The sequence below is a fragment of the Mugil cephalus genome, chromosome 16 (assembly GCF_022458985.1).
Source record: "Mugil cephalus isolate CIBA_MC_2020 chromosome 16, CIBA_Mcephalus_1.1, whole genome shotgun sequence".
In the NCBI taxonomy this organism is placed as follows: domain Eukaryota; kingdom Metazoa; phylum Chordata; class Actinopteri; order Mugiliformes; family Mugilidae; genus Mugil; species Mugil cephalus.
The window spans coordinates 22951549-22979235 of record NC_061785.1 but is presented as its reverse complement, the minus strand read 5'-3'; the positions used below and the strand labels follow the sequence as shown (position 1 = coordinate 22979235).

The 27687-nt window shown below is 42.0% G+C and overlaps 1 protein-coding gene across 4 annotated transcripts in view; it reads left to right on the top strand.

Moving 5' to 3' along the window:
* The window catches only part of rbfox3a (RNA binding fox-1 homolog 3a), a 440273-nt gene that overhangs the window by 149449 nt on the left and 263137 nt on the right, over window positions 1-27687 (top strand). The window contains exon 1 of one of the 4 annotated variants that reach the window (XM_047608698.1): window positions 23237-23390. The exons of the other annotated variants lie outside the window; for them this stretch is intronic. Coding sequence (XP_047464654.1) covers window positions 23361-23390 — 30 coding nt within the window. The 5' untranslated portion in view covers window positions 23237-23360. Of the gene's footprint in view, window positions 1-23236; window positions 23391-27687 lie in introns of those variants that run through there. 4 annotated transcript variants of the gene reach the window in all.

The following is a 27687-nucleotide window of genomic DNA, read 5'->3' as shown; positions in this document are numbered from 1 at the left end:
GTTCTGAGCAACTCCTCCATCCACCATCTGTCTGCCTTCTCTTTATTTGTCTGTGTTTGTACCCTTCTGCAATCTTTGTATGAAACAGCACATTTTCTTATTCACATGATGCCATTTACATTAATGATTACATTGCAGTCTCACATTTGTTTGCATGGGCTTGTGAGGATCTCTTATGGAAATTGTATATTAGGGAGCTAACAAAGGAACCAGTTACTCTAAATCCTCCCACATAATACAGTATGTAATGAATAAATTGCAACCTGTTTGTGAAAGACAACCAGTGCAGCTTTGCTGCAAGCCTTTCTAAATTGTATCTGCCGTGCATCTGTAATTGTATTTCTTCATCAGATTATTTTGATCATTTATTTGGTTTTGCCATGTTCAATGTTGATGGTTGAATCTGTTGATTTCTTTTAACCATGACCTCTAGATTTCTCTTTGACTGTCCAAATAGTTTTGATTGTCTAAATCAGAACAATCTAGCGATGGATGAACACAAATACAGCATCAACAAATATTAATAGTTTTGTTTGGGACTTTAAGTCATGGTAATGAACTATCTATTTTATTTTTAAACACAGAAGTCCTTATATTTAATGTCCTACTTATTGCTGTGAATAAATTGAGCAGGCCAACGTCAGAGACACCCCACACTTTTTGTAAACTACTTTTACAATGACCAATTTAGAATTACCTGAGAGAACTCTCTGGGCAAATATTGCGGTCAGCAGCATTCTCCAAGCATCCTAATGCTTTGGTCTCCGATTCACCATGACATTGCCAGGATGACACAGCCAGTCATTTACTTAAAAGCAGTCACTTCTGAATTGTATGGGAGCATAAATAAGAAAATATGCTCTTTTCATCTAGTGATCCCTCAAATGGTAGAGCCTCTAATTTAGTTGTCTGTGTGTTGTGTGTGTCGGACTATTCTGTGAGCAATGTGTTTGCTCTTAATTTTATGCATATACTATACATATGTTATTTACTTCTTTTTGCATGTTTTAGATTTAGTAATTAGCTAGCTTTGTGTTAAGCTTGTTTGCATTTGTATTAAAATTTAATTATGCGTGTGATCTAATGTTCTTCGGCTAGTTTCTTTTAAATGAGGTGATAATTACATATATTTGAGTGTTATATTGTCATCGGCGTGATATTTGGTATATCTCATATAGCTGGCACAGTGATGACACGAGGTGGGGGCTGGTTGGGGGCAATGAAAAAACAAAACAAAAAAACAGTTAACTGCTCTAAACAAACAGCCAAGCTCAAACGAAGCTGCCTCTTATCATTTCTGCTCTGTCAATCAGATATCCCTCTGCGGTGTTTATGCAAACAAAGGCGTCTTGCACAGCGCTTGGAGTGGAGTAATGAAATAACGTCTAGAAGACTGGCACTGTGCATGATTACCCTAATGAAGGATCCTACTCACAGCAGTCTTGCTCATTTGCTTGTTTCAATATGAGGGGATTATCACTGATTCCATGATAAGCATGATGATTGCTGTGAAATGCCCCCTTCTTTGCTATCGTCGTGTCCTACCTGCTTTCCACCTGCACAGCCATAAGTGTGCAGATGATGACTTCAGTTTTGTCGACTAACATGGAAAGTCGAGTCAACGTCGACTAGTTGATGACATCACACATAAAAACACAGTAGAACGTGTTTTTAACGCTTTGCAACAATGAAATCTACTGTATGGTCTTGACCTGAACACAAATTGTAACTCAAACAAAGGAAGCCACGGAGGCAGACACAACCTTGAACATTGACTACTGTTGTAGCCCATGCTAACACCATAAACACTGTCAGTCTGACAATTCTAATATACGTCTCTCGCGCTCTGGAACTTTTGCAGGGTGCATTAATTGACATCAAGGACAAAAGCATGCTCTACAACCACAGCAACAATGTCAACCAATGCCACAACAGACACAAACAAAAATGCATGAGCTTATCAATACTGTGTGCTGCAGTTTAGCCTATATAAATTGGTCACCGTCAATATTTCCATATATGGTAACTAAAGGTCTAGCAACTTTAAACAATGAAATCACCATTCCCTATTACTGCAGTATGATAGGATTTGGGTCGTTCCTCTGCTAGCGTTTTCAGATAAGTGTGTAATACAATCCTGCATTTGTTGTATTTCAGGACTGACTTTCATATTCTGCATGTCGTAGTAGAATGGGCTTCATCTTCAGTGAAGTATTTCATGCACACTTGGAACTGCTGCTAGTTTGTTGCAATGACCCACTGGGCTCCCCACTTGTCTTCTAGGAGGCATCTGTGCTATTATTGTCACATGATCAGCAACTGGTCAACTTCCTGCTTAAAGTGTTACAAGACAGCAGTAAAGTGGACCACTTGACTGCGAACCTAATTGATAAACATGTTAAAAAAAATTCTAGAGCCCTAAACAACAAACATTTGACATTCCCTCTCAAATCAACATCATCTGTCTTAATACAATAGCCATCACTGTGACATGTACAATGCCCAGTTGGCTGACATGTGTTATATATCTTCTGTGTCAGAACTATAATATGCATTTGACAGAATAAGAGTCCTAAAATGTTATATTTACATATCTTCTATTTACTAGTATACATCAAAATAAAAAAATATATAAATATAAAAATATAAAATATAATTCAGCCATCCGTGGGCAAAAATCCAAACTTTAACCATACATTGTGATGTCAACAACATGGCACAAAAATACATCCATACAGTGATTCCCTTATTCCCCCAAAACACAACAAATTACAAAATATTACATGAATAAACCATATTGGTATAGTCCATGGTCACATGACTATCAGAAGTGTGCCACGAAGTGTTATTTATAGCGTGGCCAGGAAGTGCCTCGGCTTGGCCCGAGACCCAGAGGCAAATGCCAGTGACAGCAGCAGGTGAGTGTGTGAGTGTGTGTGTGTTGCGTAGGCAACGAGTGTGCACCCTCGGACTGCTACAGCAGGAAAACAAAGTCCAGGCAGTAAATTAAAAGTTTGTGGGTAAGCAGGAACCACAGAAAGAAAACTTGGTCCCACATGCACAATGAATGCGCTGAGCACGTCCCGACACCGGCACTCTCTGGCCGATGGCCGAGCGAGAGAGAGAGCGCTGGTCAGGGAATGACAGTGCACTCAAAGACGCTCCATCACATTACCCCCCTCCTCCCCGAGGTTGGCGATGTGCAGCACCCTGGAAAGATAATCTGCCACAACATTGGTATTTCCAGCCCGACGTCGGATCTGGAACTGGAATGGCTGGAGAGAGAGGTACCGGCTGTTGTGGTCTTTCATGGTGTTCATCCAGGTTAGAGCACGGTGATCGGTCTCTAAGTCAAACTCTCTCCCCAGCAGGTAGTACCTCAAGCTGTCCAGGGCCCATTTGATAGCCAGGCCCTCCTTCTCCACAGTGGAGCATCTGGTCTCCCATGGTAGCAGCTTGCGGCTCACGTACAGCACAGGTTGTTTTTTCCCCAGGGTCACCTTGGGCCAGGACTGCCCCCAGTCCCACTGCAGAGGCATCAGTCTGGACCAAGGACCGCCAGCTGAAGTCGGGATTTCTGGAGCACTGGAGAGGAACACAAGCAGGCCTTAAGGGTCCAGAATGCAGCCTCACAGTCGTTGTTCCACATGACAGGGTTCCTCTGGTCCTACTCTGTCAGGGCTGTCAAGGACAGGGCGGCAATGGTGGTGAACTGCGGGACGAACCTCCAATACCAGCTGGCCAAGCCCAAGAAGGACCTAACTTTCTTCATGCAAGGGCGTGGGCAGCTGCGGATGACCTTGTCCACCTGTGGCCCGGCCTCGCCTCATCTAAGCCGGTAACCCAGGTACTTAACCTCCTCCCTGGCCCACTGGCACTTGGCAGATTCAGTGTCAGGCCCGCCTGCTGAATCTGACCAAGGACTTGCTCCAAATGCTGCAGGTGCTGCTCCCAGGTGTCACTGAAGATGACAATATCATTGACGTAGGCAGCACTGCAGTCCTCACACCTCTGTAGGACACAGTCCATCAGCCTCTGGAAAGTGGCGGGTGCTCCATGGAGGCAAAATGGCATCACCGTGAAGTGGAGGAGGCCAGCTGTTGTCTGGAACACAGTACAGGGATGACTGGCTGCTTCCAGCGGTAAATGCCAGTAGCCTTTGCAGAGGTCCATCTTCTCCAGCAGATTGTCGATCCGGGGCATTGGGTAGGCATCAAATTCCAGCATCGCGTAGAGCCTTCTGAAGTCGATTCAGATGTGGAGTGAACCATCCTTCTTCACTGCAATGACCACTGGCCAGCACCACTCGGCAGATGACGTGCTCGACCAGGACAGTCTTCCCTGGGTTGGCAGTGAACAACTCAGAGACTTGCTGGTACACCTGGCTCAGCTGGATGGACTGGACAGTAGAGAGGTGGTCGAGATCGGGTCCAGCAGACTGGTCCACCTCAGTCACTAGCAGAGATGCCACGGGACCCTGAAATGGAGCCTCCTTCCACTCCTTCAGCAGGTTGACGTGGTAAATCTGTTTCGCCTTTTTCCTTGTCTGGGTGATGGATCTCATAGGTCACGGGGCCTATCTTCCTGAGGACAGTGCATGGGTTCTGCCACTTAGCAAGCAGCTTGCTGTTGGAGGATGGCAGGAGGAGCAGGACCTTCTGGCTGGGCTGGAACTCTCAATGCCTTGTCTGCCGGTCATACCATGCCTTCTGGCTCTGCTTGGCTTCATGTAGGTTGACCTCGGCCTCGTCCCGATACTTTGCCAGCCGGTCCCTCATCTCCAACACAAACTAGACCACACTGCTATCACAGGTGCTGTTTGCAGGAGCCTCCCAGGTCTTGAGCAGCAGATCAAACAGCCCCTGGACATCCCTGGCGTACAGCAGCTCAAATAGGTGAAGTTGTCCCCCTGGTCGGTTACGAACTCATCTGGAACACTAACCCTGGAAAACAACTGGAAAAGAAAATGCAGCACAGCAGGGGGAGTCACAGTGCACAAGGGGAAGGCCTCGGGAAACCAGGTGGCATAATCCCAGAGCACCAGAATGTACTGGTACCCTCCACTGGCCTGCACCAACAAGCCAACAATGTCCATGGCTACCCGCCCAAACAGGATGGAGATCACGGGCAGAGGTTGGAGATAGGCATGGTCTGACTGGCAGACATAACAAGTTTTCTGACAGGTGGGACAGGTTTGTACATCGGTATACATGAAAGGCCAAAAGAATCTGGAGGATATGCACAAATAGGTTTTGTTGCGACCAAGATCACCTGCCCAAAGCAAGGTGTGTGCCAGGTGCATTGTCATCAGCCGACATGACCCAGGAACAATGAGACATTTGACGTCGTCAGCCACAACATACAAAACATCATTGTCAACAACAAAACTTTGTTTATCCCCTTTGCCATATCCAGTCCCCCAGCCACCTTGGCAAACAAAGGCTTCAGAGTCTCTTCATCCCTTTGCAAGGCCCCAATATCCTCTGGCACCTTCCACATGTCCTTTGTCGACCCCCCCCCCGGAATTTCAGACCCTTTTCAAAACGCTGCTGGCGGCACAACTTCCGCAGGCTTTTGGGCCCCCTCTAACAAACTGCTGTCCAGGGTTGAAAAGGGTTCTGGATCCGGCCCCTTTCCCTGCCCTGGGACGGACATTTCCCTTGCCCTGGCCTGGGCGCCGGTTATCACCTGACCAGACAATCCCCTACCACAGTCACTGTCTTTAGGCTCCACTTCCAGCAGCGCGTCCAGAAGCACAGGTAAGTGTTATGACCTTAGGGGTCATAATTTGTATTCAGTCTGTTAGTTTTCTGACTGTTGTGTTATCCCTCCCTGTCCAGGGGGGAGCTGTATCACTTTGTGTCCCAAAATGTACCCATTCAGGTGGAGGCTGCTGATTGGAGGAATCCAAACGGCAGCAGATTCAAAAGTGGAGCCAGCAGCAGACTTGGCCTCTCTCTCGCTCGTCCATGCACCGTGATCCTCTCTCTCTTGTGTCTCCGACCTGATCTGGCCTTTGTGGCATTAGTTGATGTTTCACTCGTGTGTTACTGAGATTTTGCATCTAATTTGTAAATATTTTAAATATTATAAATATTGTGCAGTCTGGTTTGGTAGGGGTGAGTAGCCTTTTTCTTTGTGCCATCTTTTTTCCTGTTTTTGGTTAGGTAGTGAGGTAAGAAACCTGTTTTTTCTTGACTCTTATTTTTGGGAATAGGCAAATAAGATTTAAACTCAGCTTGTTTTGTTTATTATTTTAGGCAATGCTCACCCTGTAGTCTTTCATTTTGTCTGGGTAAATAAATCCCCTCCTTTTTGGACTGCATTCTCCGTGTTTTGTGATTCCTTTTTGAAAGTGTGGAAGAGAGAGAGTTTATCTATGTTATGTTTAGGTAATTCCTAGGCCAAGGCATAACAATAAGTCCCATCCCAGGATGGCAGCTACAGGAAACTTTTCCACCAACGCCACAGTCAGCAAATAGGGTTGTTCATCCACTACGACAGTCAGCTCTGCAGTTGGGTAGGAATGGCTGTCCCATTGCACACACAAAATGTCTTCCAGTCTGCTGTAATCCATCATGCACTAAATCCCTTCGGACCAGTGTCAGAAAGCTACCAGAGTCAACCAGAGCAGTCACAGGTGCACCACTAATGGAAGCCTCTTTGAAATGCTGCTGCCTCCCCACAGTTTTTACATCCTCAGCCTGGGGAGTGTAGCACGCACCACTAACTTTACTGAGCTTTTCTGATAGAGCATAGAGAAGCTTTTTGGCCTGCCTGCCGGCAGTAGAAACAAATTAACTCCTTAACAGGACTTTGCTGACGGGGTGCAGGGCGGGTTCTCCAGGTGGATGTATGTTGGCCCTGGCTGCTGATCTGGGCTGCGATGACGGCCAGGATCCCCTTGGTAAGAAGCTGGGCCTCCTCTCCGAGCGTTGAGGCACTGTAGCACTAGCTTGGCTGCCACCCCTCCTTCACCCAGGTGCGGATGTCTGCAGGGAAAACACAGAGAAGCTGCTCCAAGATGATCTGCTCCCCAATCTGCTCCTTCGTGTGCTGCTCTGGGTGAATCCACCGCCGGTAGAGACCCTTTAAGCGGTGGTAGGTCTCCGTTGGATTCTCTCCGGGTGGAACTGCCATGGACCGGAACTGCAGGTGATACGTCTTCGGTGAGATTTCAAACTTGATCAGGAGTGCTGCTTTTTAGAATGGGCCCTCTCCTCGTCCATCGCCGTGTAGGCCTCCAGTGCCTTTCCAGAGAGATTGCCAGGGGTTGCTTGCGGGGCTGGAGCGCCTCTGTGGAGGATGAAGCTCCCTCACCTACAGCTTTGTCCTGAGCTGCTTCCTGCTTGTGTAAGCGCAACATTCATCGACTGACCATCCCACTTCTAACACCAAATGTCATGGGTTCTTTTTAAAAGAAGAAAAATTATGGCTTGTGGGGTGAATTTTATTTACACCAAATTCCCCCCAAATAGAAAAAGGTGAGGCAAAAATATTTACAGGTGAGGCAGATAGCAGATAGCAGATAACAGATAACAGATAACAGAGAAACCAAAAACCAAAAACCAAAAGCAGTTAGCAAATAGTAGACTCCAGATGAGCTTATAACAGCAACTAGTGGTCCACGGTGCCACAGAACTCTCCTACCAAGTGCGCAAAGCTCCCTTTAAATACCCTTTAGCCCCGCAAAATATTACATGAATAAACCACATTGGTATAGTCCATGGTCACATGACCATCAGAAGCGCGCCACGTAGTGCTATTTACAGCGTGGACAGGAAGTGCCTCGGCTTGGCCCGAGACCCAGAGGCAAATCCCGACGACAGCAGCAGGTGAGCGTGTGAGTCTGTGTGCGATGCGTAGGCGCCGAGTGTCCACCCTCGGTCTCCTACACCAGGAAAACAGAGTCCAGGCAGTAAATTAACAGTTTGTGGGTAAGCAGGAACCACAGAAAGAAAACATGGTCCCACATGCACAATGAATGCGCTGAGTGCGTCCCGCCACCGGCACTCTCCGGCCGATGGCCGAGCGAAAGAGAGAAAGAGAGAGAGCGCCGGTCGGGGAATGACGGTGGACTCAAAGACGCTCCGTCACATCTTCCCTCTGTATTTTTGTTTATTTCTCATATTTTATTGATTTTTATTGATGCTGCTTCATTATACAAATAAAAATTTCCAAATTTCTTGGCTGATACTAAAACCAGGGTAACAAGAGTAATGACTATGCCCAGTAAGGAGATTGTCTAACAAGTCATCATCGCCATCCAATGGGGAATTCATGAATTCAGTCATATTTAATAAAAGTAGACAAACAAGCAAGAAAAAATCTCATGGCTTTGGAGTGTGACATTTGAGGAGAGCATCTAAGGATACCGCATAATTTGTGTGGCATATGCACGTGTTCATTTGCATAATGAAGCACGAATGGGGTTTTGGAAATAGCTCCCAGAAACTCAGGACAGTTGACACAGGGCAATGCAGAATAACTGTGACTTTGTTCATTTATCTACTTATAATTATACTATAGATTATCACTGACATGGAAGCAGGTCACAGGTTTGCGTCCCCTCACATCCATTGCAGAAGTGCCTTGAGCAAGTACATAACACCCGAGTGTACACTATATTGTGTGAACCATAGACTGTAAATAAAGATGGTTAAAAGTGAAGCCAAAACAAGTAGTTGTCCCCCTGGTCTTTCACTGCAGAACAGGCCATAAGCTCCTCCTCCTCCTCCATGTTAGTGGATGGGACTTGGGCCCAACTAAAATACATAACCTCATGATCACTACAAGTTGCCATGCTAACCACTCTGTGAAATGGTCCCAAAGGACTGTGGCAGATGGACAAAATACAATAAATAAAATAAATACAGTGTATAATCCATAATTTCTTTGTAACTAGTGGAGGTATTAAATAAACGAAAATACGAAGGTGTGGGCAGGTCATTGATAATGTAGCTCCACTTTCATACTGTTCGGGACAGACTTTGGCCCCATACTCCAAGAAGGTACCACCTGTATCCCCAGAAAACTAGCATCAGTGTGACCAATGCAAGGAAGTGGGGACATGTTGTCCATATGTATTTACAGTCTATGGTTTAAACAAATGGATGGGTCAAATGCAGAGAAAGGATTTCCATGTAGGATCGCTATATTGAAATTTTTTTTTTTTATTTATTATAGTTACTTTTGTAGTTTCCTTTTCCACACAGTTATCCAAAGTTTTTTTATTTTTTTATTTTTAGTTTAGACTACTCCCAAAAGTCTTACCTGTGGTCACATGAGATGAATGTGGACACACATTCTACTTCATGTAGTGAACAGGGGCTTCTTCACATTTCCAGCAATGCAGCTATCGGGTGTGCTATTGTCAACAGATCAAACATCTATCATGGAAAAAGGTTTCACAAGTTCCCAACATGGTTCGCACCATTAGGCAGCTGTTTTGATGACTAAAGATACTGGTAAAAGAACAGATAGACACACCTTCTGAAAACATTTACAGGTACACTTTCTCACACCCGTATCATGTAGTGTGATGCTGAAACTAAGTCTTGCTCATAGCTAGCTGGCTGACCAGAAAGCTGTGGGTGAGCAGTGCCAAAACCACAAACAAAAAACTACTCAACAGCTCAACTTCCAGGTTACCTACCAAACAAAAGGAACGAAAATGTGGGGCACCTGACTCCCTCATCCAAAAACAGGAGAAAACTTGAAGGAAAGAAAACTTTTGCCTACTTCACTAGGACTGCTTTAGGTTGTGTCTCCAAATATTTAAATTTGGTTAGTATAAGGTTAAGTGGAGTTGCAGGAATAAAGGCAGAGCAGTCGGGCTCTCCACATAGACCTTTGTAAATTGAACACTTGTCAGCTCTTCGCCGGTCACTGCCCAGTACACAGGAATCTGGATGACAAAAAGGAAAACAGCAACCCTGGCAGGCATGGTGGTAGAGTAGCGCAAAAGAGGCATTCCCACAGTGAAGCTATGTTATGTCCTACAGTCATGTGTGGTTTTACTGTTATGTACTTTCCAGATATCATGGAAATTCCATACGATTGTACGTTCATAATGGAAATCATGTTAAGGTTTTGAGCATTGGACTTCTACTGATGACATTGGGTTTTTGGTTTGGTTTGTGGAATCATGTTGCCATTCTGGATTTCTATTTTTGCTGCTGTGATGGTGATGTTGTAGCACCATAATTCAGCTGTTACAGTCACATTGCTTCAACATTACAAAGCTGTTGTTGCTGTGGTGATAGTGTATGATAATTGTGGTTTTGTTGCCGTGGCTTCTCGGGCTCATGGCGCTTTGAAGCACTGGGCTGCAGGCCTGCTGAGATTAGACGGTGGCTGTGCCGCACTTGGCTCCATTATTCATTGGCTGTTGTGCATTTTGTTTTGGAGCGAAACACGTATTGACATCAAAGGCAAAATGGGAAAGGGGAGGAAAACAGCCATGTGTCTTAAAAAAAAAAGCATGTTGCATTTATGTATTTCATTATCTGGCCCAGGAGCAGAGGAGAGGAGGGAGCAGGAGGAGAGTGATAGAGAGAAGGATGGAGAGGGCTGGGACGGATTCTGTTATCACAGTGTTTACATTAAACGCCCAAAGGCTGAAAGGCCTTGGATGGATTACAGCCACCAGAGAGGGTGTGTGTTTTGGTGTGTATATGGTTATAAGCAATGTGTGTTGTTGTGACCCGTCTGTTTTCCATAGATCCCCATCTCTGCCTCCACCTGTTTTCTGTCAACACACCCTTACAGTCCCACTTCTATTCATACACCCACTGTAAGGCAGTCCAACTATCTCTTTTATTAAGGAAATTATCTAAATAAATGTGGCAATAACAAGAAGTGACTCAGTCTATGCTGAGACATGTCCACACTTCTGTCCCCATTCATCACCACAGTCGAAACAAGAGCAAAAGAGAAAACTTCACCCCTGGTTTTATTGGCAGCTTGGCTGCATCACTGCATTACTGCACTTGAGATTACCAAAGATAGAGATGTACAAACCCACAGTAGGTTTCAAAGCAATGTGAATATAATGTACACCGATCTGGCATAACATTATGACCACCTTCCTAATGTAGGTCTCCCTTGTGCGTCCAAAGCAGCTGTAATCATCCTAGGGAGTCATGTGGTGTCTGGCAACAGAATTTTGTTAGTGGAGGCCTTTGGGTTCTGTGAGTTGAAGGAAGAGTCCTCTGTGGGGGGCCACCCTACAGATACTTGATCAGCTGAATTTGGAGGCCAGGTCATCACCTTGTGCTGTTCCTCATTTTTTGGGGTTGTTCCCACACTGTTTTTGTGTGTCCGTGTCAGGCTGCATCCTGCTAGGAATGACTGCTGTCATAAAGGAGTGTCATTACTATGGTGTGGTCTGGCCTAGGTGGGTGGTACATGTCTAAGTAACTTCCACATGAATGCCAGGTCCAAAAGTTTCCTCTACTGTATTTACCTCTACTGTCAGTGGTTTTAATATTGTGGCTGATTGACATATGTAAATGAACGATGAGCTGACAGATGTGTACTGCAGTACTTCCTACCTACTTTAAATTTTACATGTAGGCTAGCGCATGTGCAAACATTCATGTTCAGAGATTAATGTTATCTCTTGCAAATCCTGGTCAGAGGGTGCAGTGTTAACATGTTCCAACAAGGAGTCAGTGAGTCACTATGAGCTCATTAATTCATTCTTCCCTCCCTTTTTCCGTGTTGCAGTAATCAGAAGCTTTCCCCCCCTCCTCTCCCCCATTGTCCCTCTCCTCCTCCCTGTGTTGAATGGGTTATTACCAGTGTCTCTTCATCCTATCTGCGGTCATTAATACATGTCAGCTCTGTACACACCAACTCCTCACTTCATTTATTCCAGCACGCCTTTCAATTTAATCAAAACTGCTGCAGCAGGACATTGAGAGCCACACACGCACAGACAGAGACATACACGCGCGTGCACACACACACACACACACACACACACACACACACACACACACACACACACACACACACACACACACACACACAGAGATACAGATACACACACGCAGATACATGTACTGCACTCATGTTGTGTGAGAAATGGTTTGTGTGAAAAATTAATTTAGTGATCGTAACATACAATGATTAATGCAGGTTATTTTCCATCAGTAGTCATTTTAATTATGAGACAATGTGTGTGTGTGTGTGTGTGTATATATATATATATATATATATATATATATATATTTAATTGCCTAGAATTATAAAATTTCATCTCCTAGTTTGATGTTTTTTTTTTTTTTTTTAATTGTCCAGACCCAAAGCTATGGTCCAGTTCACAATACTTTTGTCCAGATTAGAAGACTGATTAAATACATCAATAAAAAAAAAACAATCATTATCATTATTTCTTAGAAAGCATTGGCATGTTTTTGTGTTATAACATTTTGTGTTATTACTGGCATAAGCTGAGGATAACAGTCATTTTTGTAAAAGAAAGGAGATTTCTGTATGAGTGTAAACGTTGTATATATTGGATTTCCTAGTGCCCGATGGGAGCAGAACACAAGAGGGATGTGGTGTGAAGCAGAACTGCATTCTGATCCTCTGCTCATGTGTCAGAGGCATGTGTTGTCTACTGTAAATACTATCTGTGACATACTTCTGACATGTGGTACACTCATATTACATGCCCCCTGCTAAGCTGGTAACAATCCCAGCTGTTAAAAAAGCTGAACTTGCTCCCGCAGTCAGGATGAAGACTGTAGGAATGGAACCCCAGCGCATGGGGACTACTTACTGATCAGGCCTTTTTTTTTCACTCTTTGCGTCTGTCTTTCTGTCCCTCCTTCGTCTTCGGTGGAAGAACAAAAATAATGTAGTGCTCTCCATTGATATTCATTGAGCCTTCAGGGATTTAAATTACTGTTTCTGTTTCACATGGCGACCTTCGGAAATCCTGAAGACCCCCCCTCCCCCTTTATGAATAAACCCGACAGTGGAGGTGTTTTAGCAATTCAGCTTTTTATTTGCCTGGCTACGGCTGTTTTCCCTTTCCCTATCTCGTGGCCCAGGGGATGGATTTAAGCCTGACTGCAAAGAAATCTAATATTTCTTCAAATACAAATCAAATAGAAAACAGTGGTCAGCCTCTTTACCTGCGTGTTTGTTTGTGTGCTGGTTTAGTGTGTCGATGAGTGTGCTGAAGGGGATGATGCCTGCTCCTCAGTCAGGAGAGGTCCCTTCCCTAAATACTGTGATGTAAATTCTTGGAGAGGGCTTACATAGAGACACATACAGTATGCTGGGCCATACACGAGCAAAACCTCCACATTAATCATTTATTATTTTTAAAAAATTGCAATATTGCCCATACTGGTAAAAAAAAAAAGTTAAAAGTATCTCATTCTTTTTCCTTTTTCATTTCCATTAGGACTGTTCACTGCAAGGTAATGGGCTTACCCAATGTTTCCATACCTCCAGATCCCAAACTATAAAACATCCAGGTTGTAAAATTACAGATATAGTTTCAGTTCTAGATTTAAGGTCTGTCTGTGTTGTCGCTCAGGTTCTGATAGCCCCTGGAAACACCCTTTCCCTCGCAATTCCTAACTTTGTTGCCAGTGTTGCTCATTATCTGCAACCCACCCCAGCCATGATTGTCCGGCTGAGTCCAGTGGTGAGGTAGAAGAAGGCATTGCGCTTCTCTTTCTGGCTGTTTGTTCGATTTGTTGCTCGGCTCTTTGTGAAGCCTTCCACATGCACCCATGCAACATTGTCAGTGAGTCTCTGCGGAGAGTGTCATGGAGCAGGTGGATGTGGTAGAACAACTGCTCCCTCTTTGTGTTCTGTCAGGAAACATACACAGAGAGAGAGAGAGACACACACACACACAAATTGTTGTTATATGCCTGATGGTCTTCTGCCCTGTCAAGCGTTGACTTGTCTCAAAAGTGATGCCAGATGGTTAGAGTCAGTGCTGTCATACAGCTAGGTTCACTATATTGTTCAACACTGAGACAATTTTTATTTATTTATGTATTTTTTCCGTTTTAACAGTAGTAATGAACACCGGCTCAAAGTGCAGACTCACAGCTTTAATTAGAGGGTGTTTGTATCCAAACGGGAAATGAAGTGTAGGAATTACAACCAGTTTTCTACACAGTCCTCTTCTTTAATTGGATAACGGGATATAATCATATAGTCATAAATAAATAGTTTTTTAATATTTGGTCAAAAATTCCTTTGCAAACTTCACTACAGTTATCTCCAGTTATTGCTTGTTTTCGATCTGTCTTTAGACTTAGATTGGGTTCACTGGATGTTTTTCTATTTTAATTTACAGTTAGTCAGATGAGTAGACTGTATCCTATAGACTTCTGACTGCCTCTACCTTCTTTTGTATCCTGAATAAACACTAGTGCGACTGGAAGGCACGTATGCTCATATATCACACTCCCTACAGATTGATCCTGTTCTAGAACTGGTGTCCTTTTTATTTTTATTTATTTATTTTTTAGCACTCTATTCTGGCCTTCTCTGTTTGTTGGTTTATAAATGGTTTGAACTTTGGATAATAATTTTTGCCTGGAAAATGTCAGCTGACTGGATATTTTGAAGGTGTCTTTCTTCTGTCGAGATCCTGAGACCTTACACTACTGTTTTCTTCTGTGCACATGTCTCTTCTTTATGTTGCTGAGCTCATCAGTCCATTTTTTTCTCCATAATGTACCAAACTGTTAACTTGACCCCTCATAATATTTCTTGCTATCTCTCTGATGGATTAGTTTTATTTTCCCTTGCTATGAGAGCTTCTTTGAACACTTTCTAAATGCAAACATTGCACTTGGAAACAAGCGTGTTGTGAAGGGGGTGTTTATTAAAAACTCCAGTAATTTAGTTTTTAAATACCTAAAATGCCCTAGACACACCAGCTTCAAGTATAATCAGAATTCTAAAATAGAAATTAGGCAGCTTCAGAAGTGTGTAACGGTTTTACAATATGGTATCTTTGTTTAAACTTGAATGGAGATGGACTGAGGCCATAAATCCTGGCCATCAGGCAGCAGTTGACTGTACACAAACTGCTCTGGCTGTAATAAACTACATGAGTTTATGAGATCAGAGTCAAGGGGACCTGACCCTTAGTGTGTGAGTAATAGCACAATATGACTCATTAGTCGTAATGCTTGTCTCAGGAGAAGAGCCACTGAATGATGCTCATGTAAAGACAAAGCGCCGTAATAAAACAAATCTTTCTTTGTTTTCAGGGTAATTCTGTGTTCATTCAAAGGTCCTTTGAAATGTTTGTAAACTCATGTTAATTTAAAGGTCTATGTGTATTTTAGTGTTTTAGTTTGCACCTATCCCATCCACTAACACGGAGGGGGTGGAGCTTATGACCTATACTGCAGCTAGTCCCCAGGGGGAGCTCTACTTGCTTTGGCTTTACTTTTGAAGAGCATTTCCATCATCCATCTTTATATAGTCTATGGGAAGAATGTGTAGACATATTATTCTGTCTGTAAAAGTGCTTTCAATATTAATTTGTAAAAAAAACAAAACAACCAAAAAAAAAAAAAAAAAAAAAAAAAACATACAAGACCATGTACCATTTATAAAAAGACAAGGTGAATATTTGACTTGCTGATCTGTAGATGAGAAAACATTGTCTGTCTGCAGAACATATTCAGAGCTGGAGCTTGATCTTTCACCCTTTTTTTCTATAATTCACTCCTAATAAATGTTAAAGTCAAACCTGCTGACCTGGGATTCCAGACAAATGTGTACTTGATCATCCACGGGTTTTGCTGGCCAGATCTGGTTTTGTGCCAAAAGCCTGCTTGGCTACATTACTGGAAGGATTTTAAAACTGTGGAATGGGGCACAGAGTTAACTGAATTAGAAAGGTGGAGATTGGCAGGAGAACTGTGTTACTCTGATGAAGATGAGCCGTCATTGTTTATTTATAGGAGGCAATGGGGCTGAATGCTGATCTAAAGCTTTAAGAACAGACCAGCTGCAGATTTGCTTACTCATCACTTAGGCTGCTGATTGCTAATTGCTGAAGTTTCTCGTACTTGGAGGATAAGGGACGACATGGCATGGTATTCTCTCTGTAAAGACTGATAAGATGTCACCTCCAGAAGCTATCTAAAGTGGAACTGCAATGTTATTACCAAATTCATTTCAGGGTCTAAAGCCATTAGTTGTTTCTTGAGTGTTTTCTAACATTTCTGAGTAGATAACTTCAACCCATATCCGGGATTTCACTTAGACTGTGACCCAAGTCAACAAGAGGTGATGTTTTGGGACATTAGTGAATGAGCATGCAGACTACAAGTATGTCTAGAGGTCACTGGCAAAGATGTAACAACTGGGTAAAGCAAACTGTGCAGTTACATTTAAATGAAATTATAATTATGGTTTTTGGTGCTTCCTAGACAATATCATATCAGACATAACATTTTGAACAGATGTTTGTAACGACCTGTTTCCCTATAGGATGCTACATGTAGACCTGCTATGTCTGTAATGATCCCACCATCTAGTGGTCACTCTGCTTCACTGCAGATATTTGTTGTGCTGCATGATCTGTCTCTCAAGACTTAGGAAGTAAATAACCTGGATGTGTTGGGATGGGGTATGAATTATTATTATTAATTATTATTATTATTAGGCTACTATTATTTTTTTTTATCAGCACTTAGTTCCGGGACTTTGTTCTTGTTGTTCATTCACTTTATCACAATCTTGTGTAATCTTGATTGATGTATTGTGTGAGCATAGTTAAAATACACTGATCAAGTATAACATTATGACCACTACTACTGGATGAACTACTTAGACATGTAGCACCCACCTAGACCAGACCAGACACCCCCACCCCATAGCAATGACACTCCCTTATGGCAGCAGCCAGAATACAGTCTGACACAGACACACACACAAAAACAGTTTAGTAACAACTCAAAAAAGATGAAGAACAGCGCAAGGTGTTGACCTGGCCTCCAAACTCACTAGATCCCAAACTGATCAAGTATCTGTGGGATGATCTACAGAGACCCCTCCCCTCAACCCATAGGACTCCCACTAACGACATTGTGTTACCACATGACACCCTCGGAAAGCCAATGTCCATCCTCTGATGAGCTTTTTGTACTGTCCACTCTTTTTGCATGATCACGAGTGAACAGTAACTTACCTGAGGCTGGTTACAGCAACTCAAGGATGAATCACGAGAGTGTTCTCCTTCAGGACTACAGGTGGAAATTAGCAATTGTTGCTGTAACCTGGCTCAAAGCATCTCTTCTTGTTTTACAAGATTAATGTTTTTTGTGCATTGTTTCTGTTTTTAAATAAATAAATTTAACAAATTCAACAACAAATGTCCCAATTCCCAGTCCAGACTGTTGTGTGTGTACTTGCAGTGCGTCTGAGCCGCCAACAGATGGCAGTGTAAACGTGCAGTACGATCAGCTTTGAAGTCTGGAAAGAAACAGTATCACAGACTCACTGGCACATTAACACCGTTCCTCTGACCAGTGGTCTTTTTTTCATTGCACATACACTCTTTTAATGGATGTGAGTTTGTTAACTCAGTCTGTATTTCTTGTACACAACTAGCGTATTAGGCCTAAGGAGGACTCAGATTCACTCACAGTAGAAGAGAAGTCACAGGTTTACCATCTTTGTTTGAGCTAATACCTAAATACAAAAAACAAAACAAAAAATACCCCACAAAGTTAGCCTTGGACAGAATGTGCAGTGCATCCTTTTCTGATAACAGTGCAGTAGTGGGTGATGCCAAACAGATTGGTTTGTCCCACATCTTATGTAACTGGCATATGCATTGTTTTTATTAAGCACAATTACAACAAAATAGCAACAAACAACTGATCTATTGAGAATGTCACAGAATCACAGGTTTTATGCATACACAATACATTGTCTGTATTGTTTGTATTTGTGTGCTATGTAAACATTGTCCAAGCAGTCCAAGCACAGAGGCAAAGCTGTACAAAAAACAAACAAAGAAACAAAAAATCAAAGACTCAGTAAGAGGAAAAACCTAGAGAGTTTTAAAACCCTGCATTTATTTCCATTATTAATTATAGTCATTACTGTTGTCTTCTCCTGCTGGGGCGAGGGCATGAGAGAGAGAGAAAAAAAAAAAACTATTCTTACTTAGATTTAATTTTTTTAGTTAGTTAACAGCATATAAGGACGGGGTATTTTGAAGGGCTCTCATTGCTAATTGACAAACATCACTTATGATGATTTATCCTTTTCGGGCAATCTTTTATTTTTTACAATCGTAATGTCCTTTATATGAATGAATGAGTCAAAACTCAGCTGACACAGGAGGCCCCCTGTTGAGTATAGGTGTTTAATGTGACTCAGGACGCACTGTGTTCACGCTACCAAAGGAATGCAGACACATGCAACCACCTCTAAATGCGAACTCAATGCATCCTAAGGGTGTTCACATCTGTCCTTTACAGAATCAGATTGCCCAGATCGGATTAATGCAAGATCTGAACAGGCCCTAAGGAAAAATTGTGAGGTAGAGGAGCACATTAAGTGGAACAAGACAGCAAATCCAAAGAAAAGAGACTAGAGACCATAAACATACATGCGAATTAACACAGCTCTACCAACCGAACATGTACACAAAACATTTGTAAAATATATTTATGGTTGCTTTATTATCATAAAATACATTTTTGAGGAAATTAGAGCCGTGGGATGTCGGAGAATGATCTGAGTGTGGGGTGGGGAGGGCTGTGGGAAGTGTCAGTGGCTGTGGGGATGTGTTGTGTGTCAGCAGCCCGCCCCTACGCGCCCATGGACATTTTTTTCTTTCTCTCTACTCTCCTCTTGGACTGTATGTCCGCAATGTGAAAAAAAAAAAAAAAAAACATTTGTAAAGTTCTCAAAACACCTTTAAGTGTCAATCGGCAATGTTCATTTTTGTGTTTTTAGCATTCAGAAATGCCTTCACCTTTCATTGTCTGTGCTGGTAGCTACCCTTTGCTGTGCAGGATTCCCAAGTACACAAAGAAACAGACACACACATATACAAGCACACGATGCAGATCACAGAAGCTGGTGTGCGAATGCTTTTTTGATAAATGACTAGGGTCCCATGTGCAAAAATAGAGTTGTAAGACCACTGAGCTTGCATATTGTAAAAAGCTGTTTGAACAAATTTGAACATTTGTCCGTTCATGAAGGTGGAATTGATTGTGGGAACTCACCTGATTGCATCATCCTTCGTGGTGCTGGTACTAGCCTTGTGCTTTTGATTCTTCACATTTGTTATGAATCTAAAATGAATTTCAAAACGTAGAAAGTGGCTAAGTGTAAATTCCTTGCATCATCCTCCACTACACCAGCGTGACGCGTCTGGCAGGGCTGTGAGGACAGACAGGAGCTGACGACAGTGAGTGACCTGGTCCTGAGTCAGGCCTGCGAGAGAGACAAAGGCAACAAAACATGATCAATTTTTAATTTCTTTGCAGTGTGTTGTGAATACAGTGTGTTGGGATTTCTTGCCTCGGCTCAGCGGTCTAGCTGTCAGTTTACACTCTGGCCTCTAGATGAATCTGAATAAACACCCAGTATGGGGCACAGCAGTGCCTTCCTCTGCCTCCCCAGCCTCACTACTGTTTGACACTTAATTAAAGCTTTCATTAGCTCCCCAGGAAGTGGCGAATGACTCTCTCATGCTTATTAGTCATTGTCTTTCCTTACACCTCTTATTATGAGACGCTGTGTAATTGTTGCAATGCGTTACCTATGTGAAAGGCCGCCACTAGCACGCGGGCAGGTATTTACAAAAAGCCTGTCTTTCATTTCTCAGGCCATTCGCTTGCCAGTAGCATTGACTTACTCTTTGCTCAGGGTTTGCACTTTTTAATGGTGGCAGTATTTTTACCTGCGGCTAAATGTAAATGTACAAATAAGACAAGCTGTCCATACTTGTTTGGCCTTTTGTTTTGTTTTCTTAATAGGCAATAGATCCCCCTTGTTTTTATTTCCATCCTTGTCAGCAAGCGTTGGATGTCGGTTCGGTGCTGCAAAGAAAAATGGCAACTCCAGCACCAGACAATAACCCTTGTGACAAAAAACAGCCATATTTCTACAGAAGTATGCACTAGTTATGCATTTCCGAGCCATTATTAGGCAAAGGCTGACAATCATTGCCTGTTATGCATAGCCACCGAGGAAAAGGGGATTTTCTGTCACTCATTTGTTTGTTGTGTGTTGTACACTGGACTGCCATTGTGGGAGACATCGTGAACATCCTCTTCCCACATGTTCATAAAAATCTCCATTATTCCAGGGTATTTTTGAGCCCCCTGAGAGAACAATGGAGGGGTTCCTCTACTGTGGACCCTTAAATTAACGCTGTGATGTATTTATGGCAGCCCTGTGCGACATTAACGTTTTGGGAGGGAAAATGATAGCACATTCAGCCATGGTGTAAAGGCCCTGTAAATCTGGCGTCTTGCACTTAGCATGCTTTATTACGCTGGCTGTCGAGCCTCTCATCAGCATCATCTTCCTCCGAGCTCGCACTCTTTCTTCCCTCCTTCTCCTTAATTGTCTCCCTCCGTCATTTTCGATTCTGCTCTCTCAGCCCATCTCCCTATCAGCTCCCCACATTGCTTGGTGTTTTTACAAAGCTCTGTTTTTTTTTTTTTTCTTATCTCATTCTCTTTTTGATTTCACCACTCCTTATCCACCTTTTTCAGGATCCATGCTGCTATTGTTCAGTATCTATCAGCTTCTAAACGACATATCCGTTTTCTCCCAGAGCTGAAATTAAAAGGGATGTTTGTTCTTTTGGCTGCCTAAGTTTCCTAAAGCAATGGGTCATGTTTTTTCTGCTATATTAGCATTGGAGCACGTAACAGCTGGCATGGACATGAAATTCTTGGTTGAAGCAGCAGGATAAAATTAATATTAGAAAATATTTGATTTCATGTTACACCCTTGAGGATCTAAGAGTGGACTGATATACCCACTGATGGAGCTGCTACATTGAGCTTGAACAGTCTGGTGTCAAAGCATTTCTTGAATTACACCTGTCTGGAATAACATTATGACCACCTTCCTAATATTGTGTAGGTCTCCCATTTGCCCCCAAAACAGTTGTGATTCCTGTGAGAATGGACTGTGGTGTCTGTTTTTTGTGTGTGTTTGTGTCAGGCCACATCCTGCTGGGCGTGGCTGTTGTCATCGACTAACCTTTTTGCTCAGTGGGTCAACTATAGGGGGTTCAGCAGTTAACCTGTGGTGTCTTCCAGGACTTTATGACTACAGATATCAGAGTGATAGGTCAGTGTTCTTTTAGTCAATTGTAGTTGACATCAAGGTTTCTTAACATTCTTCCATGAGACATCAGTCAGAACAAACGATTAAGTGGCAATGAGTTATGCCTCTGAACCAAACACACGGCCCTTAAAGATAACCTAAAAACATCACAGTCTGACATTCTCCAGAGGAAAATAAAGGCTACCCCTATGGGAGAACCAGCAAGTCCATGGCAGTGAGTTTTACAACTGTACTCACCAGGTGTAACAAAAAGGCACATCACCTCTTGCAGATAAGAATAAAAACTCAACCACACACAAACCAGGAAATACGATGAGTGGCATATTCAAATGGTAATATTTTATAGTGTAGTATTCAGTTCAATTTTGTTTATTTGTATAGTGACAATAACAATCCATATTGTCTTGAAGATACTTAACAGAACTCAAAGGCTTGAAAGCCCAGAGCATACACTAACGTGATAGTGCCAAGACAAAACAGGATGAAACCACAACCTGGGGAGACCAATCTGCTGGAGACCGGCTGAGTAGAAGAAAGTAATAAGAGGAAGATGGCTCAGAAGACTAGCTGTATAACAGATAGTCGATACCAGTGTCCATTCAAAAGCACTTGCCTTTCAAAAGAATGCATCATCAAAGGAAAATATCTCTCTTACCAACACGCAAAACGCTGCAACCCAGAACTGTCTCTCTCGCTCACAAATACTCTCATAACACAGGACTTCCCTCTTCATCTGATTTCCTACAGGCCCCTCCCCTCAGAAGAAGACAATTCACAGGCCATGAGTCACAGATGAACCTTCCAAATGAAGCACATAAAGTTTATGCTCATGAACTGCTTAAAAGCTAGGTAACCCAAATTTTATAATTCAACAAATGTTTGCAGAGGTTTCATGTGATCCCACTTTCATGGGAAATCTCTCCATTAATGCATCTGTTTCACGTACAACTTTTGAATGTAACCCAGCTAGAGGTTTCAGCCACCGCAGACATAATTTAAATCCAGAAAGGACAATCTGTTTAATGCTTTAAATGTTATGACTTTTAAGTTGTGTGTGTGTGTTTTTTTTTTCATTTATTTTCTTTACGTTTGAGAGCAGTTTTGAGTGGACTGACTTTTCAGTGATCTGCAGTATTTTAAAGCATCTGAACTAGTTAATTGGTCATGTACGAAATATTTCTTTACTTTCATACTTTACCATAACATACATTTTGTTTTGAAATTAATTTTCTGATGGGTATGGATATATGGGTATGTGTAATCTACTTATTTAACTTCATAATCAAGACCATAGACTGTATATAAATATGGACAATGTAGATAGATAGATAGATAGATAGATAGATAGATAGATAGATAGATAGATAGATAGATAGATAGATAGATAGATAGATAGATAGATGCTTGTAGATGGATGCTTTCTTGATCCCAAACTGGGAAATTTCACAGTCGCAGCAGCAATGTACAGGCACTCAACACCATACATCCTATATAACAGGGAAAAAAAAAACACAATCTACTATTAACAAAATAAGTGCATAAAAGGAGGGAAAAGAAATAATGTACAGTGTTATTTGCATGGCAACTGTTAGTCATCATGATGTCACATCCTGTTTCTATAGCATCAAACTAACTAACCAGGTTAACTAACTTAACTAATTGAAACGACAAGTAAACTTCAGTGTTTTAGTTTGGCCCAAGTCCCATCCACTAACATGGAGGTGGTGTTTATGACCTATACTGCAGTCAGACACCAGGGGGAGCTCCACTTGCTTTGGCTTCAGAGCCATAATATTAGAGAGAGTCTGGCTATGCTGATTGGTCTTGAGCTGGTCACGTGTTTTATGGTGTCATGTTAGATGCAACTAACCATCACCCGTAGAGAAATGGCAATAACAGAGAATAAAGTTGTATTAAAAGTTAAAATATGCCACAGTGCCTAGTTTACGGCTGCAGCACAGGGTCGGGAAAACACGGGGGAAACTCCTAAACTCTTATGGGAGCAGAAGATTAAAAGGAAGAACTGGATGTCATCTGATTTCTACCTATTACGTGAGGTAAATGTCAATTTCTTTCTTTCACATTTGTTAAGATTGTTTATAGGAAAATTAAAGTCAACCATCATTAATGTGTATCCTTTATCACAAAAACGCCCAACACCGCATTAAAAATGAATGAAGTTTGAAGTTAATCGAGCCTTATGCTAGCTAGTTATGTACAAAGTAAATGTGCTGGGTTATTTAAGTGAGGGGATTTTACATATTGACAGACGTTGGCAATAACATTTATAGGCCTGTTAATGGTGAAAATAAGCGATGTATTTCAACATAGCACATCCACCCCCCAGGGTTACACTGTAGAATATTTCCTCCGAGGTATCAAACATGGCGCCCCTTAAACATCGATGAGCACTTCCTATCTCTATTTGCGGTCTATAATCAAGAGTGGTCGATTTTCTGGTTTATCCCATGATTGGCCTTTCACCTCTATCTCTATTTTTTTTTTTTTTCTAATGTAGAACTTTCATGTTTAGATGCTACTGCAGCCTATTTTATGTTGGTTGTTAAAAGCAACTTTGTTTTGTTGTAACTTAGACACCAAGTTATACTTAAACTTTAGCTCTCTATGTTATATTTATTTTGAGTAGCACCCCCTTCCCACTTCTGCTGCTCCTTATTTGGGAACTTGTTTTGTTAAACCCACTGTTATTGGGCAATCTTTTTCTAACCTGTTGCCACCTCGTTCTTTAAGTTACACCCTTTTACTGGCTCGTAACACTTGAGGGTTTAGGTGCACCTGCCTAAAGAAACCTTGACAGATGTGCTGTCATCAAAACCCATGCCGTCTGTTCTCAGTTTATCGGTTCAGAATACACACATTGAGATTATGTTTAGTCAAGAGAGACAGACACTGTCCCAGTTGTGTTATTTAGCTTCTTGTGTCCTACTAACTTTATAACTTTACATTTTGTAACAAGTTGTGTATTGGACTGAGTGTGGAGCATTTGAGGAAGGAACGAACTTTACAGTCAGTCAGTTCATCTAGGTTGCCAGCTGTAACTTCAAAAAAGCTATGCAGTTCTTTAATGTTTATTTTTTTTTAATTTTTTTTATCACAGACTTTGCAGAAACAGACTTTTAAATGTTTGCCTATAGCTGGAATAAGATGAACCAAGCAGTGGTGAAAGTGCCCTAAAGTTGCCTGGGGAACAGAGCAATGTGCATCTTTAAAAACTGTGCAGCAATGGTCCAGTGTGTAATTGTCCCTATTGGGATGGATATTTTTCTATATTTTGGCAATTCATGGCTTAATTATGCTCATTATAATATAATAATTATAAATCACCAAGGATTATTAATGGTGAGTCTAGGGCCCTGTTCAGACCAGTGGGGTCTTTGCATTAGGTGCCGGTTGGGCACGGCCCCACCAGAGGGCGCTGCTGCGCAGGGGAGGATTATAAGCTTTTATTAGTGATGTTCGATACCACCGGTTTCCGATCTGATCCGATACTGAATAAAATTTGGGCTGGTATTGGCGATTCTGGTCGGATACCAGTAGTTTGTGCAAATACACCCTAATGTGTCGGGTAAACCTAAAAAGTAGTGTAATTCAAGTCATAACTTCATAAAGAATACAAGACATCAGTAATCTGTAATTTATTTATTTATTTTAGACTCTGCAGTATATTGAGATAGTACTCTTACTATATAGCTGAGCTAATACAATAACAGAAAAAACAAAGGACACAACATATGTGAAAATGCTGTTTCAAAAGCTAAAACAAGAAATAAGTAAAATAATAAGATCATTAAAATAAGTTATTGTGTTTTTATTGTTGTCACGTTATTATTTCGATCTTGAACACTGCCGTTTGGTGATGTTACTGACATATGTCGTCAGATTGGCATCGTTTGTGTGATGGTATTATTCAGATTAAATTTCGTCGTCACCTGTTTGTTGTAAGGTGCTGTGGTCCCCTCTTTCACTTGCTACTGTGTTTTTGTTGTGAGGGTATTGATTATGGTATTTCTGGATTGCATTATGGCATGGCCCCACCACAATTTCCAAACCAAAATCACCACTGGTTCAGACCCGGTATTAACTGTTATTTTCTTTATATATGTTAATGATTTTAAAGCCCTGCAATAGACTGGAGACCCGTCTAGGGTGTACCCTGCCTCCCATCCAATGACAGCTGGGATAGGCTCCAGCAACTCCCACGACCTAGTGAGGATAAGTGATAGTAGGAGATATGGTATTAAAAGCAGCTTAAGTCACCTGTACGTGGATGACTTAGTCATATACTCAATTGCCCCTCACTCTGCAGAACTTACAATCTGATTTTTGTCTGATCCAAAGTACTCTTCCTATAGTTAAATCCAAATATATACGATTGTAGTGTCTTGTAATTACTTTTTATAGAATGCAAAAAGGAACCACGAAAGGGACAGCCTTAAGCCGCTGCGCCTGAGTCGCCATCTTGATTTTATGATTATGGGACTCCTTTGAAGAGGGTTTCCTGCTAGAAGTATCTGGGCATCTGGATTGAGGACAAGTTGTCTTTTAAACAATATGTAGCAGATCTCAAAGTGAAGCCATTATTAGCATCCTTTTACAGAAACAAATCTTGCTGTAGGAAGCAAATACAAATACAAGCTACATTTTTATCAGTGTTGAAGTACAGAGATGTCATTTATATGGATGCTTCTCCCACTGCACTAAAACCACTGGATACAGTTTATCTTGCAGCATTTAGATTATTACTGGTAATGGGTTCATGACCATGTACCAAAATGTCAGCTAGACTTCATTGGTTCTGAGATCAGTATTGTTTACTGTTTATTTATAAGGCTTTTCTTCACAAACTACCTGTTTATCGAACAAACTATTCAGTTACTCCTCTCGTGCTCACAATCCATTGGCTCTTAATGTCCCAAATGTTAGGACCAAGGTAGGAAATGTTGCTTTTGAGTATTTTGCACAATTCAAATGGACTAATCTTTTGTCACAACTCCAGACGGATGCCTTGCTTCCGTTTAATCAGTTCAAGCATATTATCATGGATTCCATGCATTCTGAGTGTACATGTACTTGTCTTCCGATCTATGACTTGCCTTGCTTTATGTTTAAGTTCATATTGTATTGTATTGTATTGTACGTTTTAGTGATGGATTGTTTGTAATCAGGGCATCATTGGAAAAGAGAGCTTGCTCTCAATTGGCCCTCCCTGAAAAAATAAAGTTAAAGAAGAAGAACAATATCACACATATATTTATCTCGCATATATGCATACATAGCATGGCACTGTGATGGGCTCATCAGTGGTCTCATGGGATGATACATTTTAAAGCCAGGTGTGAACACACATACTTCACTTGTGATCAAATAACCCTGGACCAGGGGCCCGAGTGTTGTTTTTCCAGATCGGTTATCTGGTAGGCCAGGGTTTGCAGTATGGTGGGCTGCAAAACTGAGAAAAATGGCTGGCAGTTTGACTTGACATTCGTTTTCTCTGATAGCTCAGTTACACTGACTGCTCTGTGTGAAGAGAAGCCTAGCAGATGTGATCCATTGTGTTGGATGTATTAACTGAGCCAGGCTTCAGTGAAAGTCCTTGTTCATTTAGGTGACGAGAATCAGTTTGTCCATTTTGTTGAGCAAGGAGGGATGATTCACCAGGTGAATGGAACTGCAATTTGAAGTTTCGGGTGTCAGGGCTTAATCGGAGCACCAGCAAGTTTTCCACGAGTGAACCTCCTAATTGTCCCACAGAGCCAGCCAACATCTCATAAAATGTTCCAGTTTTGCGAAAAGACGATATGCGGATCAGAGAAATGGTCTGCTTGAAGAATTAAACAACTTGTGAGTGCATGAGTATATGTGTCGGCTTGAGAGCACTTGTGCCAGCAGTCATCTCAGCCAAAGGTCAGACGTGTAATTAGATCAAGTGTGTGTGTGTGTTTGAAAGATTCATTCAAAATGATTGAATGACACCGATGATTACCCTCTTCCATTGCTAGATGCGAGGAGGTTGGGCCTCCACTACAAAGAGCTGTCATGGCCGTGATGAATTGGAAACGAGAGAAGGTTTCCCTTGTATTCACAAACAGAGGGCTGAGAAGATGACACACATTCTACGGTTATTATCTCAACATTATTCAAATTTAGGTTGCATTCTATATGGGTAAACACGGCAGAGAGAGAGGGAGAGCAAAGGGGGAAAAATCCATAGCGTTGAGTTTGTTACCTCAGTGGAGCAGAAAGCAAATCTCCATGTATTAAGAAAAAGTAATGAGTTAAATGTAAGCAGGGAGGAGCGTGAATATCTTAAACTGTGATCGCTGCACTGATCCT